At 46.9% G+C, this 21,614-nt stretch overlaps 1 protein-coding gene and 1 pseudogene across 2 annotated transcripts; one reads left to right on the top strand and one right to left on the bottom strand.

Annotated features, from left to right (window-relative positions):
• Window positions 1-11,325: 11,325 nt before the first annotated feature.
• Window positions 11,326-12,290, top strand: LOC104678726 (annotated as a pseudogene). Its single transcript, XR_004058136.1, has one exon. The product of XR_004058136.1 is annotated as a gamma-aminobutyric acid receptor-associated protein-like 2 pseudogene (transcript).
• A 678-nt stretch (window positions 12,291-12,968) lies between these two features.
• Window positions 12,969-15,054, bottom strand: CCT8L2 (chaperonin containing TCP1 subunit 8 like 2). The gene has a single exon (XM_010384057.1). The coding sequence runs from the start codon at window positions 14,758-14,760 to the stop codon at window positions 13,087-13,089; it is 1,674 nt and encodes a 557-aa protein (XP_010382359.1). The 5' UTR covers window positions 14,761-15,054; the 3' UTR covers window positions 12,969-13,086.
• Window positions 15,055-21,614: the final 6,560 nt, after the last annotated feature.

Below are 21,614 nucleotides of genomic sequence, written 5' to 3'. Positions count from 1 at the left end.
AAAAACTGTCAGTTCCAAACAAGATCCTGAGGCTTCCCCTCAGGGCCACAGAGAGGCTGCCAGTAACAGTAGAAGCCAGTGCTTCCTAATGTACGTTCAGTAAGAGAGGGTCTACTTCTGTTCCGGCATTCCAGACCAGAGCCCCCAAGTCATCTAATGACTGGCCGGAAGAATGGGAAGTGTCGATCGGAGTACAGCCTTGGAGCAGGGGTGGTGTCACCTTCTCCATCACGTGTGTATGTAACTGAAATGTAAACACGTTTACACAGTGGGATGGAGGACAATGCTGAGTAGGTATTCAACAATGCTCTAGACTGGCGTGGTGGCTCACGCCTCTAATCCCAGCACTTTGGGAGGCTGAGGTGGGCAGATCACCTGAGGTCAGGAGTTGAGACCAGCCTGACCAACGTGGTGAAACCCCGTTTCCACTAAAAATACAAAATTAGCCAGGCGTGGTGGACGCCTGTAATCCCAGCTATTTGGGAGGCTGAGGCGGGAGAATCACTTGAACCTGGGAGGCAGAGGTTGCAGTGAGCCGAGATTGCGCCACTGCACTCCAGCCTGGGCAACAAGAGTGAAACTTCATCTCAAAAAAATAAAATAAAATAAAATAAAATAACAATGCCTTGTAAGTAACTGGCACAGTGCAGGACTCATCGCATAGCTGATGTTAGCCACTGCTATTGGCAGCAAAGATAACACGGTGTGGGAGAATCAGCCTGGCACTAAGTCATTCTCTCAGGTCCCTAATCTGCCACTGCTAGCTTAGTGATTTCAGACAAATTATGGAAATTATACAATTTTAGAAGTGGAAGAGTTCTTAAAGGTCACAGGGCTCAGTCCTTCGTTGGACAGACTTGGAAACTGACACCCAGAGACATCAGTCTGAGTCTCAGTTTCTTCCTTTGTGAAGTGAGGCTAATGATACTGGTCATTTCTACCCTTGATGTTATGATGAGGATCAAATGAGGTACTGTTTATGTACAAGGCTTGGAAATGCTATTTTTTTCTTTTTTCTTTTTTTTTGAGATGGAGTCTTACTCTTGCTGCCCAGGCTGGAGTATAGTGGTGCGATCTCGGCTCACTGCAATCTCCACCTCCCGGGTTCAAGCGGTTCCCCTGCCCCAGCCTCCCAAGTAGCTGGATTACAGGTGTCCACCACGCCTGGCTAATTTTTATATTTATAGTAGAGATGGGGTTTCACCATGTTGGCCAGGCTGGTCTTGAACTCCTGACCTCAGATGATCCACCCGCCTCGGCATCCCAAAGTACTGGGATTACAGGCGTAAGCCACCATGCCCGCCTGGAAATGCTATTCTTATGGGAAGCATTTTATTTGTGTTATTATTAATGTAGTAATTATGCCTCATTAAGGGGAGAAATGGAGAGTGCCTTCAAAGGATAAATAAGCTTACTTGGTTCAAAATGAATAATGGCACTTGAGAAAGAGTGTGTGGTGTGTGTGTGTTCATGTTCTTGTTAAGATGGGGAAGGTGTAGTTGAGACATGGCCCTTCGTGTACCATTGAGGAGTGGCATAGGGAATTGTTCTTAGGATAAGAGAGATTGGTGTGGTAGTTGGCTATAAATTGAAGTTGTCTCTCCTTGACTGACATTTGAGGAGAGTTGCTGACTTGGTAGGGCAAATCAAGTACTAGGAAGAGGCAACCTGTTAAAGAGAAATCTCATTAGGCCATTCTTTGCCTTGCTATAAAGAAACACCTGAGACTGGGTAATTTATAAAGAAAAGAGGTTTAGGCCGGGCACAGTGGCTAACACCTGTAATCCCCAGTACTTTGGGAAGCTGAGGTGGGAAGATCACCTGAGATCAGAAGTTTGAGACCAGCCTGGCCAAATAATGAAACCCTGTCTCTACTAAAAATACAAAAATTAGCTGGGCGTGGTGCTGCACGCATCCGGTTCCAGCTACTCGGGAGGCTGAGGCAGGAGAATTGCTTGAACCTGGGAGGCAGAGGTTGCAGTGAGCCATGCCAATGCAATCCACTTTAACCTGGGAGGCGGAGGCTGCAATGAGCTGAGTTTGTGCCACGGTACTCCAGCCTGGGTGACAGAGTGAGACTCCATCTTTAAAAAAAGAAAAGAGATTTAATTGACTTAGAGTTCTGCAGGCTGTACAGGAAGCATGACACCAGCATCTGCCTGGCTTCTGGGGAGGCCTCAGGGAGCTTTTACTCATGGGGGAAGGAGAAGCTATAGCAGGGGTGGAGGAGGTGCCACACACTTTACAACAACCTGATCTTGTGAGAACTCACTGGTTATCCAAGCCATGAAGGATCCACCCCTAGACCCAAACACCTCCCACCAGCCCCACCTCCAACCCTAGGGGTTACATTTCAACATGAGATTTGGGCAGGGACAAATATCCAAACTATATCTGTCATCTTTTTTTATATTTTTAATTTTAACTTTTTTTTTCCCCCCCTGAGACGAGGTCTCAGTCCATCGCCCAGGCTGGAGCACAGTGGTGCTATCTTGGATCACTGCAGCCTCCACCTCCTGGGCCCAAGCGATCCTCCCACCTCAGCCTCCTGAGTAGCTGGGACCACAGGCATGCACTACCATACCTGACTAAATCAGTCATTTTATGTTAATATTTTACCACCCTGTGTTGATTCAGGTCCTTTGAAAAATAGATGCCAAGAAGATTGTCATACAAGAGATTTATGGGAGAAACACTGATAAGGGGAAAAAAGTGGAGAAAGTTGGAGGAATTAGGAAATTTTTTATTTATTTTTATTTATTTATTTATTTTTGAGACAGAGTCTTGCTCTGTCACCCAGGTTGGAGTGCAGTGGTGAGATCTCAGCTCACTGCAACCTCTGCCTCCTGGCTTCAAGCGATTCTCCTGTCTCAGTCTCCTGAGTAGCTGGGATTACAGGTGTGTGCCGCCATGCCTGGCTAACTTTTATATTTTTGGTAGAGATGGGGTTTCACCATGTTGGCCAGGCTGATCTCAAACTCCTGATCTCAGGTGATCCGCCCTCCGTAGCCTCCCAGAGTGCTGGCATTACAGGTGTGAGCCACCTCGAGTGGCCGGAATGAGGAAATTTGACCCCCCAGAAAGAAAAGAAACAGAGTAAGTAGGAGGGCCCCAGACTGCAGTGCAGCTCTCAGATGGTTTTGGCCAGGCTGACCCAAGTCCCCATTAGAATCTGGCAGGAAGTGACTTTATTATCCTGTAGTTGCTGGCTAGGCACAGCCCTCAGGAAGCATGGTCTTATTGTGAATGTGGTGGTGGTAGATTCAGAGGACAGCAGTTGAGGTTCTCAGTCAATTACACCTGCAGCAGGAGATCTGAGTGGGGTCTTTTCACAATTGTCGTCATCCCACCAGTTTCAAAATAGCTCCATTCACTGAGGGGCTGACCATCCAGGATGTGTCTGTGGTGGTGGCACACAGAAGCATGCGACCCTTGTCTGCTCCAGCCATCTTCCATGTAATTTTTCATATTTAAAAATGGCGAGTTTGTCTGATCAAGACTCCTTGCCTGCTGACCAAGTTGAATTCTGGTTGCTGGGTAATTCTTTACATGGGTTGGCACTTAATAAATGTTCGAATTGTTCGAACAATAAACCCAAGTGCACCCTTGGGTTTATTGACTTGAAATGTAAGTAGTTACACTTACTTCCAGAACTCCACCGTTTCTATGCAGAATGAGAGGAGATTCTTAGCTTTCAACAGCCTCAGAAGCTCATGATTTGGGTAAGTCTCCCCCCAAAAAAGTTTACGAGTATTCACTAGATAAAAGAAGAAAATTTTATTAAAAGCTGAAGTGCTCAGTAGAGATAAAAAAATGAAAGAAGAGAAATTTAATTTAAGAACATCCAGGGCTGGGCGTGGTGGCTCACACCTTTAATCTCAGCAATTCAGGAGGCCAAGGTGGGCAGATTACTTGAGGTCAGCAGTTTGAGACCAGCCTGCCCAACACGGTGAAAAAATACAAAAATTGGCTGGGCTTAGTGGCACCCGCTTGTAGTCCCAGCTACTTGGGAGGCTGAGGCAGGAGAATCACTTGAACCCGGGAGGTGGAGGTTGCAGTGAGCCGAGATGGTGCCATTGCACTCCAGCCTGGGTGACAGAGTGAAACTCTTGTCTCAAAAAAAAAAAAAAAAAAAAAAAAAAAAGAGCATCAGACTTTATAGACTGTATTTTTGTTGTATGCTGCTGAACATCTAAATTAAGACTTTACATTTCAGGCCAGGCATGGTGGCTCACGCCTGTAATCCCAGCACTTTGGGAGACTGAGGTGAGTGGATCACCTGAGGTTGGGAGTTTGAGACCAGCCTGACCAACATGGAGAAACCCCATCTCTATTTAAAAAAAAAAAAAAAAAAAAATTAGTTGAGCGTGGTGGCACATGCTTGTAATCCCAAATCCTCGGGAGGCTAAGGCAGGAGAATTGCTTGAACCCTGGAGGCAGAGGTTGTGGTGAGCCAATATCATGCCATTGCACTCCAGCCTGGGCAACAAGAGTGAAACTCTGTCTCAAAAAAAAAAAAAAAAAAAAAAGACTTTTAACATATGGGTATATTTTGAAATGTTTTCTATTTAGTTTTAGGAATTAAGGCAAATATAGATTCTTCTCAAAATCTAACGTAGAAAATATCACAAGTAGTTTTGGAAACTATTTTCACCTGAAACAGTATTTTAATCTTGGTTCATGGATTGTTATGCCTCTTGTAAATAAAACTACAATAGCCTGGTGCGTGGCTTATGCCTGTAATCCCAGCAGGTCAGATGGATCATCTGAGGTCAGGAGTTTGAGACGAGCCTCGCCAACATGATGAAACCCCGTCTCTACAAATAATTAAAAAAAAAAATTAGCTGGATGTGGTGGCACGCACCTGTAGTAATCCCAGCTACTTGGGAGGCTGAGGCAGGAGAATCGCTTGAACCCGGGAGGTCAAGGCTGCAGGGAGCCGAGATCGTGCCACTCTACTCCAGCCTAGGTGACAGAGGAAGACTGTCTCAAAAAAACAAAACAAGACAAAACAGCAACAACAAAAACCTACAGTAGTTTTGAAATAGAAGGAGGTTTGCAATCAAAATGACTGACTAGGAATGAGATATGAAACATAATATTTTGCATCTGCATAGGGAAATCTGAGATTGACTGATAGATCTTGTTCTCTTCTGTAGGGGAAATACTAGTCCAGAACTTGGGGTGCCTGCCAAGAGGGGAGTAGCCACAGTAGGGAGGGGGGGACTCTGGAATGCTAGGGTTCTGGAGCCTGTGGACACAGGAGGCAGAGGACATGTGTTAAGATGTTTTAAGAAATGAATGTTGATCTGGATATGAAAATATTTTTCAGCCAGGTGCAGTGGCTCACGTCTGTAATCCCAGCATTTTGGGAGGCTGAGGTGGGCGGATCACGAGGTCAGGAGATCGAGAACATGGTGAAACCCCGTCTCTACTAAAAATACAAAACGTTAGCCGGGCGTGATGGTGGAGGCCTGTAATCCCAGTTACTTGGGAAGCTGAGGCAGAAGAATGGCATGAACCCAGGAAACGGAGCTTGCAGTGATCTGAGATCGCCCCACTGCACTCCAGCCTGGGTGACAGAGGGAGACTCCGTCTCAAAAAAAAAAAGAAAGAAAGAAAATATTTTTCACTATAGAGAGGCATATGTCCCCTGAACTTGCCAGGATCCACCTTTCCTTGCTGATGCATTCTGTGAGTTAGAAGAAAACTTCCAAAGAGCCATTTTTTCCACCCTGTCTACTGTATAAAATTGCTTCTCAAGTATGTGCTGCATTGCAAAAGATTACCATTGTTTCGCTAACCAGCATCTGGTCTCTCTTATGTGGTGCTGCAATTACTAGTGTCAAACCCTGTTGGTAATACCCAGAGGACGGTGTCTGAAGTCCTTATTCAATATTCATATTTGGTCAGGTGTGGTGGCTCACACCTGTAATCCCAGCACTTTGGAAGGCAGAGGCAGGCAGATCACTTGAGATCAGGAGTTCAAGACCAGCCTGGCCAACATGGTGAAACCCCGTCTCTACTAAAAATACAAAAATTAGCCGGGCGTGGTGGTGGGTGCCTGTAATCTCAGCTACTCAGGAGGCTGAGACAGGAGAATCATTTGAACCCGGGAAGTGGAGGTTGCAGTGAGCCAAGATTGTGCCACTGCACTCCAGCCTGGGGGAAAGAGCGACTCTGTCTCAAAAAAAAAAAAAAAAAAAAAAAAAAAAGAAAGAAAGAAAAGAAAAGAAAAAGAAAAAGAAAAAGAAAATTCACATTTGTAGAGAGTTTAAACTCTTTTTTGATATGGAGTCTCACTCTGTTGCCCAGGCTGGAGTACAGTGGCAGGGTCTTGGCTCACTGCAACCTCTGCCTCCCAGGCTCAAGCGATTCTCCTGCTTTAGCCTCCCAAGTAGCTGGGATTACAGGCACCCACCAAAATGCCTGTACAATTTTTGTATTTTTATTAGACACAGGTTTTCACCATGTTGTCCAGGCTGGTCTCAAACTCCTGACCTCAGGTGATCCACCTGCCTCGGCTTCCCAAAGTGCTGGGATTAAGGTGTGAGCCACTGCGCTTGGCTGAGAGTTTAAATTCTTAAGTCCTACACTCCAATGTGTGGGAAGTATTCGTACTATGCTTTTATAACTAAATCATCTCAGTATTTCTATTTCTAGCCCCTTTCTGCCTGATGGTAAAATACTTAATCTAGTCAATTCCAGGTAAACTTCGGCCTTTTACGATTTTTCCTGATCAGGCCAAACCTCAACCAAGTTCATTCTTGATCTCCTCCTTCACCTCCTTTTCTCATTCACCCCACGATTAGCTTCCAGTCCACAGGCTGATGCAGCATCTTGGTGTCCTGTGGTCTGAGGTCATGTTTTGTCTTTCTCAAGCCTCGGCTAAAGTTTACAATCCTACCTCTTCTCATAACCTTGAAATGCCCTGAGGTTCAGGGGCTATGTGTGCAAATATCTAACACCCATTGCTGCTTCATGGGGGACCCTGGCTGCTCTCTGAGGCTGCTTAGCACTGCAGAATAGCCCATCAACTACCTGGGGCCCATCTCCGCCGGAGGCCTCAGCCATTCCCGCTCCACAGCTCTGCTGTCCTGTTGGCACAGGGAACTCCTCGGGGCCCCAGGGTTCCAGATTGAAAGCAGAGAATCTCCTCAAGACGCCCAAGCTTTGCTGGGGATTCTGTTGTCCTGTGCCCATCTCACTCCTTGGAACCCACTGGGAGGTGAGTGGAATCCCTCTCTGAGATTCTACCACCATCTCCCTCATTCTTACCCTAACCTTCTTCCTCTTCCTCCCTAGTTAGGAAAGAGGATCTTTAGCCTGCGGCGGGGAGTGGGGGTGGGAATGCTTGATGTTTCAGGGGAAAGGTGACTCAGCTACTTTTGGAATGTCTGTCATACCTGTCTACTGGTGTTTTGGCATTTTGGTGCAACAGGGACAGCTTTCCCTTTCGGCAGTGGCACCCTTTCAACTCAGTACAAGGGGAAATTTGCAGCAAATCACGTGGGAAGCCAGCCCATCAGTTGTAACACTGAAGTGTCGCCTCCCTCACATCCATGCTGCAGCATCATGAATAGTTGGTCGCTATTCCAGCAGTGCTCGAGCAGAAATGGGAGTGGTTTGGGGATGCAGACGTGTGCGGTGAGTGTCCAGCAAACACAGCACAAGCAAGACTTTTTCAAACACGTTTTGCTTATTTACAGATAAAACAGTTGGGACCTCAAGCCTTGATATTCTCCTTCCCTCCCATTCAGATGCCCTGTTTTGGAGTTTTCTGGGTTTGCTCCTCTTTTGAATCTTAGCTTTCTCTATCTCTTGGCCTCTGCACTACATGACCCTCAGGTTTGTAGGCCTAGAAGGCAGAGCTCCTGTCATGAAGACCTCTCGGAGCCCAGAAAAGACTGTTGAGGCCAGGTGCAGTGGCTCAGGCCTGTAATCCCAGCACTTTGGGAGGCTGAAGTGGGTGGATTGCATGAAGCCAGTAGTTTGAGACCAGCCTGGCCAACATGTTGAAAGCCCGTCTCTACTAAAAATAGAAAAATTAGCCGGGTGTGGTGGCGGGTGCCTGTAATTCCAGCTTCTTGGGGGCTGAGGCAGGAGAATCACTTAAACTCAGGAGGCTGAGGTTGCAGTGAGCTGGGATCACACCACTACACTCCATCCAGTCTGGGTGACAGAGCAAGACTCCATCTCAAAAAAATAAAAATAAAAAAAAAGACTCTGGAGAAATAATACACATGAGAAGAGGCTGGTCCATGTAGACAAAGGACTGGCAAACTGTGACAACTCTTTTCCGTTGTTTTATTTTCAGTCTTCTCTTCACAGTTCTTTTCACAGTTTGGAATTGATCACTTTTTCTCTTCATCAGAACTCCAGTGTTTTCGTAGACTGAAGTCTTTTTTGTTTTGTTTTGTTTTCTTGAGAAAGGGTCTCACTCTGTCACACAGGCTGGAGTGCAGTGGCACAATCACTGCTCACTGCAGCCTCGACTTCCTGGGCTGAAGAAATCCTTCCACCTCAGCCCCCCAAGTAGCTGGGACTACGGGTGTGCACCACCATGCCCAGTTAATTTTTATTTTAATTTATTATTATTATTATTATTATTATTTTGAGATAGAGTCTTGCTCTGTAGCCCAGACTGGAGTACAGTGGCACCATCTCAGCTCACTGCAACCTCCGCCTCCTGGGTTCAAGAGATTCTCTTGCCTCAGCCTTCTGAATAAGTGGGACTATAGGTGCATGCCACCACACCTGGGTAATTTATTTTTCTGTAGAAAAGAAGTATCAGTGTGCTGTCCAGGCTGGTCTCAAACTCCTAACCTCAAGCGATCTGCTTGCCTTGACTTTCCAAACTATTGGGATTAGAGGCGTGAGCCACCACGACTGGCCTACATATAGCCCAAATGGATGAGCAGTTCCCAAGGCTCAGTCCCAGCCTCCACTGTCCAAGTCAGCCTCTCATCTCCTTCATTTCCCAGGACTCAGTTCTCATTTTCCTCCCCTGTTTTCTCCTGATTGTGGCTTTTGTTCTCTGCTTGCTGGATCAATATGGAGCACAGTAAAGCAGTGTCACAAAGCTGGAAGGGGTCTGGGATGAGTCCATCAGCTACAAGTTCTTGTAGAAAATGTACTCCAGGAATGGCCGGGCGCGGTGGCTGATGCCTGTAATCCCAGCACTTTGGGAGACCAAGGCGGGCGGATCACCTGAGGTCGGGAGTTTGAGACCAGCCTGACCAACATGGAGAAACATGTCTCTACTAAAAATACAAAATTAGCCGGGTGTGGTGGCAGTTGCCTGTAATTCCAGCTACTAGGGAGGCTGAGGCAGGAGAATCGCTTGAACCTGGGAGGTGGAGGTTGCAGTGAGTCGAGATCATGCCATTGCACTCCAGCCTGGGTGACAGAGTGAGATGCCATCTCAAAAAAAAAAAAATTTCAAAAAAAATTAGTCTGGCTTAGTGGCGGGCACCTGTAATCCCAGCTACTGGGAGGCTGAGCAGGAGAATCGCTTGAACCTGGGAGGCGGAGGTTGCAGTGAGCCGAGATCCTGCCACTGCACTCCAGCCTGGGCGACTGAGTGAGACTTCGTCTCAGAAAAAAAAAGAAAGGGCCGGGCGCGGTGGCTCAAGCCTGTAATCCCAGCACTTTGGGAGGCCGAGACGGGCGGATCACGAGGTCAGGAGATCGAGACCATCCTGGCTAACACTGTGAAACCCCGTCTCTACTAAAAAATACAAAAAACTAGCCGGGCGAGTTGGCGGCGCCTGTAGTCCCAGCTACTCGGGAGGCTGAGGCAGGAGAATGGCGTGAACCCGGGAGGCGGAGCTTGCAGTGAGCTGAGATCTGGCCACTGCACTCCAGCCTGGGTGACAGAGCGAGACTCCGTCTCAAAAAAAAAAAAAGAAAGAAAAAGAAAAAAAAGGACACTCAAAGATGACATTAAAGAGGATACTTAGATTCTAGACAAAATCAAGATACAGCAAATTGGGGTGGGACACACCTGTAATCCCAGCATTTGGGGAGGCTGAGGCAGGTGGATCATCTGAGGTCCAGAGTTTGAGACCAGCCTGGCCAACATGGTGAAACCCCGTCTCTACTAAAAATACGAAAATTAGCCATGTATGGTGGTGGACACCTGTAGTCCCAGCTACTCAGGAGGCTGAGTCAGGAGAATCATTTGAGCCCAGGAGGCAGAGGTTGCAGTGAGCTGAGACTGCACTGCTGCACTGGTGCCTGGGCCACACCAGTCACTGTGCCTAGGTGACAGAGCAAGACTCTGTCTCAAAATAAATAAATAAATAAAATTTTGTTTTGCTGTGTTGCAGCTAATATGCATGCTATAAGACAATGGTTTCTTGAGTCTCATTCTGTCTGCGTATGCCTAAAACTTTTTTATTTTTATGATTCTAAGAGATTGCACCTTCTCATTTCCTAGATTCTGTCCCATAGGTGCTGATCTTTTCCTAGAGTAATTTGGATGGTTAAAAAAGTAGAAAAGGCTTTGGGTATTAGGTGCTGAACCCACTCAGCTCTGCTCAAACCCCTTCTTTAATGTCCAAGGTTGTCCAATCCTAGCCCTTCCCCCTACCCTCAGCTTTCTCCTCACCTACACAACAACCTTAGCATAGTCCTAAGGTATGTGTTCTTATCTTCTGTTATCTATGCCAAGGATGTTTGCTGGCTTTTGTTTTGTTTTGTTGAGACAGGGTCTTGCTCTGTCGCTTAGGCTGGAGTGCAGTGGCACAATCACAGCTCACTGCAACCTCCATCTCCTGGGCTTAAGTGATCCTTCCACCTCAGCCTCCTGAGTAGCTGGGACTACAGGTATGCATCACCACGCCTGGCTAATTTTTTTAATTTTTATTTTTGTAGAGACAGGGTCTCATTAGGTTGTCCAGGCTGGTCTTGAACTCCTGGACTCAAGCGATCTTCCTGTCTCAACCTCCCAAAGTGTAGGGATTATAGGCATGAGCCACTGTGCCAGGCAAGGATTTTTTTTTTTTTTAAGTTAAATTTCTGCCTGCCACCACAGCGGCTCCTTTTCCTGCCTCCTCCCTCTCTCTCTTTCTCTCTCTCTCTCTCTCTCTCTCTCGTTGTGCTTTAAGATGATAGTCCCTTCTTTTTTTTTCAAATAACCGCAACAGGAATGACTGGCCACTCTTGTAAGCTGCAACTGATATTTTCAGACTCCCAAAGTGACTTCCAGACATAAGTCCATATATATCAGAATATCATGCAGGGAATGCTCAAATAGGAAGAGACTGCTGCACTGTGTTTTGCATATCCAAAGCTCAGTTTAAAAATCTTAATAGAGCCGTGTAGTCGCCGCCGTCGCTGCCGCTGCTGCCGTCGTCGTTGTTGTTGTGGTCGGTGCGCTGAGCTCCGCGGCTCCCAGAGCCGGTTCCGGCCCTTTCCCGCCGCCGCCACGAAGTGGATGTTCAAGGAGGACCACTCGCTGGAACACAGATGCGTGGAGTCCGCGAAGATTCGAGCGAAATATCCCGATAGGGTTCCGGTGATTGTGGAAAAGGTCTCAGGCTCTCAGATTGTTAACACTGACAAACGGAAGTACTTGGTTCCATCTGATATCCCTGTGGCTCAGTTCATGTGGATCATCAGGAAAAGGATCCAGCTTCCTTCTGAAAAGGCGATCTTCCTGTTTGTGGATAAGGCAGTCCCACGGTCCAGCCTAACTATGGGACAGCTTTACGAGAAGGAAAAAGATGAAGATGGATTCTTGTATGTGGCCTACAGCGGAGAGAACACTTCTGGCTTCTGAAGGCCATTGCTGGGCTAGGTGCACCGTAACTGCTTGTGTATCTTGTAAATAGCCAGCCATTTTCAGTTATTATACCAGAACCTCTTCACATAGACCTACTAGTACATTTGTAACTGGATTTATTTCTTAATATATTGGAAGGTTTGGTTTCCTTCGATTAGTAAATTATCATACAGAGTTTTATTTTGAGTTCTTTCTGTGCACTGTCCTCATGGCTGTATTATCCAGGAAACTTGTCCTTCTGGAAATCATATTTAATGATATTTCTATATCAAAGTGAGGTAGGCGCGGTATTAAAGTGAAAGGGAAGGTGATGCATTTATTCTGGGTTATGCTTGAAGTGTTAGATGGCTAAGTATTAAAATTATCCAAATTAAATCCTTAGCAGTCAGAACACTTGCTTCACTAGAATATGCCAACTGCCAATCATGTTGGACTGAGCTAATTTGTTCCTCTTTCTGAAACTATTAAGGTATATAATTAACAATAAAAATTATCTCATAAAAAAATCTTAATAGAATTGAATCCTGCTCTTATCATAGGAAAGGAACACAATCTGATAGAAACAGAAAATGAAAAGGTCAAGAACTGGCTGGGCCCATCCTGGCTAACACGGCGAAACCCCGTCTCTACTAAAAAAATACAAAAAACGAGCCGGGCGAGGTGGCGGCGCCTGTAGTCCCAGCTGCTCGGGAGGCTGAGGCAGGAGAATGGCGTAAACCTGGGAGGTGGAGCTTGCAGTGAGCTGAGATCCGGCCACTGCAATCCAGCCCGGGCGACAGAGCGAGACTCCAGCTCAAAAAAAAAAAAAAAAAAAGAACTGGCTGGGCACGGTGGCTCTTGCCTGTAATCCCAGCACTTTGGGAGGCCGAGGTGGGAGGATCATGAGGTCAGGAGTTCGAGACCAGTCTGGTCAATATAGTGAAACCCTGTCTCTACTGAAAATACCAAAAGTAGCTGGGCGTGGTGGTGCGCACCTGTAGTCCCAGCTATTTGGGAGGCTGAGGCAGGAGAATCGCTTGAACCTGGGAGGCAGAGGTTGCAGTGAACCAAGATCGCGCCGCTGCACACCAGACCAGCCTGGGCAACAGAGCAAGACTGCGTCTCTCCAAAAAAAAAAAAAAAAAAAAAAAAAAAGTCGAGAACTGGAAAGGAACTAAGTGCATGAAAAGAACTTTTATGCTCCTTCATGTTTTTATTTAAAGAAACTGAATCAAGTACCAAACACGGAATAAAGGCAAACATTCACTTTTGGGGTGATTGTTCCCTTCTTGGCAATCCCTGTTTTATTGAGGGTATCACTACTTATTCATTCCAAGGATTTTTTTGTTTTCCACAGGAGGTGGGCGTTTCTTTGTCTTCGTAGAGTCAGGATTCCAGATCTGCTGATGTGTGGGACTTTTCTTGGCCACTACGATTTTATCTACAGTCACGAGCTGCAGCACCACCTCAGTCACTGCTCGAAATCCTTGGGCTTTGACTATTAGGGTGTCCCACACCCCTTCCTGGGCCACATTTATTATCCCTTCAGCTCCCACACCCATTAGGAGGTTCCCACCTTGGTGCACTCCACTCATTTCTGCCACCACGTCTGAGACAGCTAAGCCTGCATTCTCTGCCAAGGTTTTAGGGAGATACTTCAGGGCCCGGGCAAATGCAAGGAATGCAAGCCCATTGGGCCCTTCCAATCTGCTTCCTTTATCAGAGAGCATTTTTGCCAAAGCCATTTCTGTGGCCCCAGCTCCTGGAATCAGTCTGGGATCTTGACATAGCTGGAAATAGGCATCAATGCCGTGGTAGACGGCCTGCTCTGCACTCCGCAGCCCCTGGGTGGTGGCTCCCCTGAGGACCACGGTGAGGGCAGGTGTGCCTGTACATTCCCATTCAAATACCACAGCCAAACCATCTCCCAGCTCCTGCCTGTAAACCCTCTGGCACCTGCCTGGCCTCTGGGGAGGGAGCAGACGAGGCAGCAGAGGTGTGTCCAGCACCTCACTCAGGTAAATGATCTCTGTCCGAGACCTAGCTTGGATCACCACGATGCCATACTTGTCTGCCAGCGTGAGGGTCTCCTCGTTGACCTCCCCCAACACCACTGCCACATTAATTCCCGCGGCTGCCAGCTGGCCTACTTGCTTTTCTAGTAATTGGTCACTTCCTTTACTAAATTGAGCTAGATCAGCAGGACTAGAAAGATAGGCCGTTGCTGGTGCATTTGGATGGGCAGGACCAAAGGGGCAAGCAAAGAGAGCCACCCTGGCACCACTTAACACTGCGGCCATTTGCCCACAGAGCTTCCCAGACATGGCTAACCCCGGGAGGAGGCAGGAATCCTCCAGTGTCCCCCCGTGCAGTGTGCACACCCCAACACGCTCAGGCTTGAAGCTGCCGTCTAGCTCCTTGATAGCCCAGCAGGCATGGGCCACCAGCTTGCTCAAGTGGTCCGTGGAGGACAGGGTGTGGGTATTCATCACAGAATAGAGAGCCCAGGACGGATCTTCCAAAGGCCCCAGAGATTGGATAGCCAGGGAGGGCAGTGTGGCCAGGACCTCTGCCGTGGCTGTGGCGTAGGCCTCCCGGAGCTGTGGGCGAGGCAGGCCGGCCTTCAGCAGCTGCTCTGCCTGTTCCAGCAAGGCTTCTGTCAGCAGAACCACGAAGGCTGTGCCGTCCCCACTATTCTCTGCCTGGGTTTGGGCTGCTTCCCGGAGGAGCCATGCCGCTGGGTGCTCCAGCTCCAGGGCCCTGAGGATGGCAGCAGCACACCCCGTGCACACTGTTTCTCCTTTCATGGTCACCAGGAACTTCTGCCGGCCATGGGGGCCATAGCAAGGCCGGATGACATTGGCCAGGGTCTGGACTGCAGCCAAGCTGCTCAGCAGGTGGGGCTCCTCCTCTTCCGGACTCCTCGGGCTCTCCCTTGGGTGCAGTGCCAGCCGCTGGGGCAGCTCCAGGGCTGAAGGGACTGTGCTGTCCATGGCCCGCAGAGAGAGGAGAGGCCACCGTGAGTTGCAGAGATGCTCTAGAAAGAGCAGCAGGGGCACCCTTGACACCGATCGTTGAAAGTACTCAAGAGGTCAGTGGAAGCAAGGAGCCAAATGCCCATTGATTGGTATCTGAAGACGTCAGCATGGACCGGCGATCCACTGTGGGTCCAAGGATGAGCTCCAAAGAGCCTAGTCCCAAAGCCACCCCAGGATTGATTCTGTAAAGGAACTGGGCTCTTGGGGCCTCTCAACCTTGGTGACTGAAATGGGATCTTTAACTGATGAAGTCACAAAGTGGAAAATGGAACCAGGGTAGAGAATGAGGTCACGGAAGGCTGGTTAGAACTGAGGAGGCCCTACCAGCAGGCAGAAGTCAGGCCTTGTCCAGCAATGGAGGTATGTGCACCTCTGCACCAGGTCTGAGACTAGTTTAAATGTTAGAGACAATGAGGAGGAGATCAAGTGAAAAACTACCCACGTCACCCTGTCTAGAGTGCAGTGGCATGACCATGGTTCACTACAGGCCCAACTCCCTGGTCTCAAGCAGTTCTCCTGCTCAGCCTCCCAGGTACCTGGGACTACAGGCGCACACCACCACATCTAGCTAGTTTTTGTATTTTTTGTAGAGACAGGGTTTCTGTATGTTGTCCAGGCAGGTCTTGAACTCCTAGCCTCAAGAGAGCCTTCCACCTTGACCTCCCAAAGTGCTAGGACTACAGGTGTGAGCCACCACCGCACCCACCCCACCATTTTTTTTTTTTTTTTTTTTTTTTTGAGACAGAGTCACATTCTATTGCCTAGGAGTGCAGTGGTACGATCTCAGCTTACTGCAACCTCTGCCTCCCAGGTTCAAGCAATTCTGCTTCAGCCTCCCAGTAGCTGGGATTACAGGCGCCAGCCACCACGCCTGGTTAATTTTTTGTATTTTTAGTAGAGATGGGGGGTTTCACCATGTTGGCCATGGTTGGCCAGGCTGGTCTCAAATTCCTGGCCTCAAGTGGTCTGCCCACCTCGGCCTCAAAAGTGCTGGGATTACAGGTGTGAGCCACCACCACGCCTGACCTTTTTTTTTTTTTTTGAGAAGGAACTGAGAGATGATGTCTGTGTTTTGTTTTGTTTTGGTGTTACTTTCACTTGCAGTACTATGTAATATTATCCTTGTTTTGCTATCTGTCTGCCTTTGCCTTTTTGGGTGCCTTATCAGTTTGTGCTTGTGTATCAGGTTTCTTAGGGTATCTGTTGGTCCTTCAGGGTGCAGGTGTGGGAGGCTGCACAGCATGCATACCTGTGCCACCACTCATCTCCACCTCCCTGGCAGAGGCAGGGCAAGGTAAGGGCGGTGGGGGGAAAGATGCTGACAGCTCACAGGCAAATAGAAGTGAACCCAGAGGGATGAAAAGCGGCCAGCCTCCCAGTGGTCAGGAAGGTAGAAGCCTAATGGGGCCCTGAGGTTTAAATGCCAATCGCCTTCCCATCCTAAACTTCAATGCTTATAATTTAAGTCTCTTTTTTTCATTCTCTCTCCTTTCCTCACTCCTCTCCTCTTTCCTCCTATAGAGCCTACTTGGGTAATGATGCTTCATCATTTAGTTTAACACGTATTTAGTCTGGACGTGGTGGCTCATGCATGTAATCCCTGCACTTTGGGAGGCTGAGGGGGGAGGATTGCTTAAGCTCAGGAGGTCGAGGCTTCAGTGAGCCATGATTGCACCACTGCATTCCAGCCTGGGCAACAGAGTGAGAGTGAGACTTGTCTCCAAAAGAAAAAAAAAAAAAAGTAAAGGAAGGCCGGGCACGGTGGCTCAAGCCTGTAATCCCAGCACTTTGGGAGGCCGAGACGGGCGGATCACGAGGTCAGGAGATCGAGACCATCCTGGCTAACACGGTGAAACCCCGTCTCTACTAAAAAATACAAAAAAAAAAAAACTAGCCGGGCGAGGTGGCGGGCGCCTGTAGTCCCAGCTACTCGGGAGGCTGAGGCAGGAGAATGTCGTAAACCTGGGAGGCGGAGCTTGCAGTGAGCCAAGATCCGGTCACTGCACTCCAGCCTGGGCGACAGAGCGAGATTCCATCTCAAAAAAAAAAAAAAAAAAGAAAAGGAAAGGTCATTTGGAATCCTAGTCCAGAGATAACCATTGTTTACAACTTGAACATTACTACTTTGCACATATTGTATGCATACATAATTATAGATTTACACCATTTTACATAAGATTATGATACATATATGCTATTCTGTAATCATTTCCTCCTCAACATTATCTTGGCTCAGAGAAATGTTTCCTTTTTTTTTTTTTGGACATGGAGTTTTGGAGTTGCCCTCTTGTTGCCCAGGCTGGAGTACAATGGCATGATATTGGCTCACCACAGCCTTTGCCTCCCGGGTTCAAGCAATTCCCTTGCCTCAGCCTCCTGAGTAGCGGGGACTGAGTAGCCATGCGCCACCACGCCTGGCTAATTTTGTATTTTTAGTAGAGACGGGGTTTCTCCATGTTTAGTCAGGCTGGTCTCGAACTCCCGACCTCAGGTGATCCACCCGCCTCGGCCTCCCAAAGTGCTGGGATTACAGGTGTGTGCCACTGTGCCCGATCTGTGAGCCACCGTGCCCAGCCTGAGAAATGTTTCTAAGAAGATCTTATTTGGTCTGAGGACCATGAATGATTATTTTGACCACTTTTGATTCTGGAGACTCCATTTGGATCAGGCATGGTCCTCCAAATCCAGGCTTCTGAAAGCCTAGACCTCAGATTAGGCTTGATGTTCCACAAAAGATGTGGTTATGAGAGCAGAGATGACTTGCCTGTGTTGTTATACAAATGCAAAATGTAACAATCAACAAACATGTAGCAAAGTATGCATGTATACATTTTCTCTAAAGATACAGTTTCTTTTTTTCAAAAATAAACACATTAGGCAGGTGTGATGGTGGGTGCCTGTTATCCCAGCTACTCGGGAGGCTGAGGCACGAGAATCTCTTGAACCTGGGAGGTGGAGGTTGCAATAAGCCAAGATTGCGCCACTGTACTCCAGCCTGGGCAATAAAGCGAGACTCAGTCTCAAAAATAAATAAATAAATAAAATAAAATAAAATAAAATAAAATAAAATAAACACTCCTGGCCAGTGGCCGTGGCTCAAGCCTATAATCCCAGCACTTTGGGAGGCCTGAGTCAGGTGGATGGCTTTGAGTTCAGGCATTCAAGACCAGCTTGGGCAATATAACAAGACCCCTGTCTCTACTAAAAATACAAAAAAATAGCTGGACATGGTGGTGTGTGCCTGTAGTCAGCTACTTGGGAGGCTGAGGTGGGAGGATTGCTTGAGCCCTGAGGGTGGAAGTTGCAGTGAGCTGAGATTGTGCCATTGCACTTCAGCCTGGGTGACAGTGAGACTCTGTCTCAAAAAAATAAAATAAAATAGATACACACTCCTATAAAGGATCCTCTTAGTTCTTTTTCTAACACCTAATCTATATTTTCATATTTATTTCAGTTACTCTACAACTGTTCATTGAGCTGCTGCTGAATAGGGGAAATAAGGCAGATAACTACTGCCATCTCCGTTGGGCTTAGGGACAATACAGACATTTATCTGGGCACTTTCATTATAGGCAATGAGAGCTGTAAGTGGGGAAAGCACGAGGTTGGCAGAAGCATTTAGGTGGACACAGCCATTCTCACGGAGGGCAGAGGTCTAAAGCGAAAGCCAAAGAAAAAGCAGGAACTGGCCTCGTGGAAAGGGGAAGGGAGATGGGACAGCCTGGTGGTTTGTAGCCCACCAGAAGGAGTTCTGAAAACTGGTGGTCAGGTGAGAAGGAAAGCCGGGGAAGAGATGAGCACATTGGCCAGAGGGTAGCAGGGGCTCTCCAGGACCTAGTAAGCCAAACCAAGGAATTTAGGCTTCAGCCTGCAGGGTGATGAATAGGGCTGTCTATTCCATTTCTTTTTTTTTTTTTCTTTTTTCTTCTTTCTTTCTTTTTTTGAGATAGCGTCTCACTCTGTTGCCCAGGCTGGAGTGCAGTGACACGATCCTGGCTCACTGCAACCTCCACCTCCCTGGTTCAAGCAATTCTCCTGCCTCAGCCTCCAGAGTAGCTGGGATTACGGGCGCCTACCACCACGCCTGGCTAATTTTGTATTTTTATAGAGGCAAGGTTTCCCTATGTTGGTTAGGTTGGTCTTGAACTCCTGACCTCAACTGATCCGCCTGCCTCAGCCTCCTAAAGTGCTGGGATTACAGGTATAAACCACCGTGCCTGGCCTGAAAATTTCTAGTTTATGATACTTGCCAGCAGAATGTGTTCTGTCACCCTCTTCTGAATAGATACGGTTGTCTGCTATGACTACTCTCACCCTTGCCCTTCCCCCTGAATCCCACAGACGCATTTCTTTTAAAATATGATCTTGTACACAATGGATGTAAATATTTAATCTTTCTATTTGTATGTTTTTCCATGTTTCTTTTATTTTCTTTTTTTCTCTTTCTTTTTTTTTTGAGATGGCGTCTCCCTCTATTGCCCAGGCTAGAGTGCAGTGGTGCAATCTCGGCTCGCTGCACCCTCTGCCTCCTGGGTTCAAGGGATTCTCCTGCCTCAGCCTCCTGAGTAGCTGGTACTACAGGTGCCCACCACCAAGCCCGGCTAGTTTTTGTATTTTTAACAGAGACAGGGTTTCACCATATTGGCCAGGCTGGTCTCGAACTCCTGACCTTGTGATCTTCCCACGTTGGCCCAAATCCCAAAGTGCTGGGATTACAGGCATAAGCCACCGTGCCTGCCCTCTATGTTTATTTTCTAGTTGCCTACTTGTCCTTTTGTGTTTATCCTTGTTAACTACTACTGCCAGGCTTAAAGTATAGATCCCTAGAGGGCAAGATTTGTATCTATATAAAGTGTACTGCAAAACATCTACTTAGTCCTCACATTCTTAAACACAAATTACTTTTGAAGACGACTGTTCTGTTTGTTTCCTTCCTGGTATTTTCTTTAACTTTTCCACCAAACAGGTACATGATACACATTACTGAAATAACTTATATAGCAATATGAATTTTTTTTTTGTTTTTTTTGAGATGGAGTTTCGCTCTTGTTGTCCAGGCTAGAGTGCAATGGCATGATCTTGGCTCACTGCAACCTCCGCCTCCTGGGTTCAAGCGATTCTCCTGTCTCAGCCTCCAGAGTAGTGGGGATTATAGGCGCACGCCACCATGCCAGGCTAATTTTTGTATTTTTAGTAGAGATGGGGGTTCGCCATGTTGGCCAGGCTGGTCTCGAACTCCTGACCTCAGGTGATCTGCCTGCCTTGGCCTCCCAAAGTGCTGGGACTACAGGTGTGCGCTACCCTCCCAGGCAAATGTGAGGTGGAGGTTGCAGTGAGCTGAGATTCCATCACTGTACTCCAGCATAGGCGACAGAGCGAGACTGTCTCCTACTTCAGCCTCCCAAGTAGCTGGGACTACAAGCATGTGCCACCATGCGTAGTTAATTTTCTTTGGTATTTTTTTGTAGAGATGGAGGTCTCACTATGTTGCCCAGGCTGGTCTGGAACTCCTGAGCTCAAGTGACACACCTGCCTTGGCCTTCCAAAGTGCTAGGATTACAGGCGTTACCCACGGTGCCCAGCCTACAGTGCAACTTTAATCATAACAATATGAACACAAAAATTATAAGACCTAAAATTTAAGCTTTCAGTGGTCCTTCTATAAATGTGAAAGTTTGGTTCCTAAAAAGCCTTGAGGAATTTATGGGAAAACAAAAGAGACAGACATCATTTACTAGTGAACCTGTGCACTCTAAATAAAGACAGTATCAATGACATTTTATAGGCCTTCAATTACTAAGAATGAATATTGGACTATGATTTTTTATTCACTGTCACTTGTTTGCTAGATGCTTTGACAATCTTCCTTGCCTATTGTTTCCTGAGATGTTGGTTTTTCTGTGTCACAGATAACAATGTTCATTACCTCCCCATTAAAAACTACATATATATATATATATGATTAAATGATTACTACATGTGCTTTGAAACATTCAACTATTATAGACAGTAAAAGTCCCTTGTAATTCAACCCTTTGCAGATGATTGGTTAACAGGTTACTGCACATCTACCTAAATTTAAAATCCCATATTTAACATGTATACTTATCAGAAAGTACTCATTCTAATATTTTTCTGTTGCATTTGGTACTATTTCCAGATGCTCCTGCCTTTTTGGTTTTATGATTTTGAAGGACCTCAGCTCCCTGCCTCCTAGATTTTTGCCACTGTGGTCTCAGAGCTGTGTAATTTGGATGACTGAGATGGAAAAACCTCTGGAAAACCTTTATTTATGTTGAATAAGTATTCCTTGAATCCTTCCTCAGCATCCTGGGTTATATTTGTTTGCTCTGCTCATGATACCTTCATGCCAAGGAGACTGCTATCAATTCTCTTAAAACAGATCCCAACTCCCTGCTCACAGTGGCCAAAGGAATGGAGATTTAAGGCTGCGTTTACTTACCTGCATCATCTTCATCTTTCCATGAAGCATTGCTGCACAAACCTCTGTTTCTACACTTCCATTCAATCGGCTCACTTTTCTGCTCTTGGTACCCTTTGTTTCTTGTGAACTCTCCAGCAGGAGTGACTTGCAATTTGTATACACTGACATTTAAGTTCTTGGAAGTGCTGGAGAAGCGTATCAAAGTAAATTATCCTGATGTATAATTTTGTGCATGTAAAACTCACAGTGGAAGTGCCTGTTCTAATTTCAGTATGGAACACAGATAAACATTTGGATTAATAATCCAGTTTTGAAAGCGTACTTTATTTAAAGTACAATGTGCTGAAAAAAATGAAAAAAAGGG

Source organism: Rhinopithecus roxellana, chromosome 6, assembly GCF_007565055.1.
Source record: "Rhinopithecus roxellana isolate Shanxi Qingling chromosome 6, ASM756505v1, whole genome shotgun sequence".
Lineage (NCBI taxonomy): Eukaryota > Metazoa > Chordata > Mammalia > Primates > Cercopithecidae > Rhinopithecus > Rhinopithecus roxellana.
The sequence above is the reverse complement of the archived record's forward strand: the minus strand, read 5'-3'. Positions and strand labels throughout refer to the sequence as shown.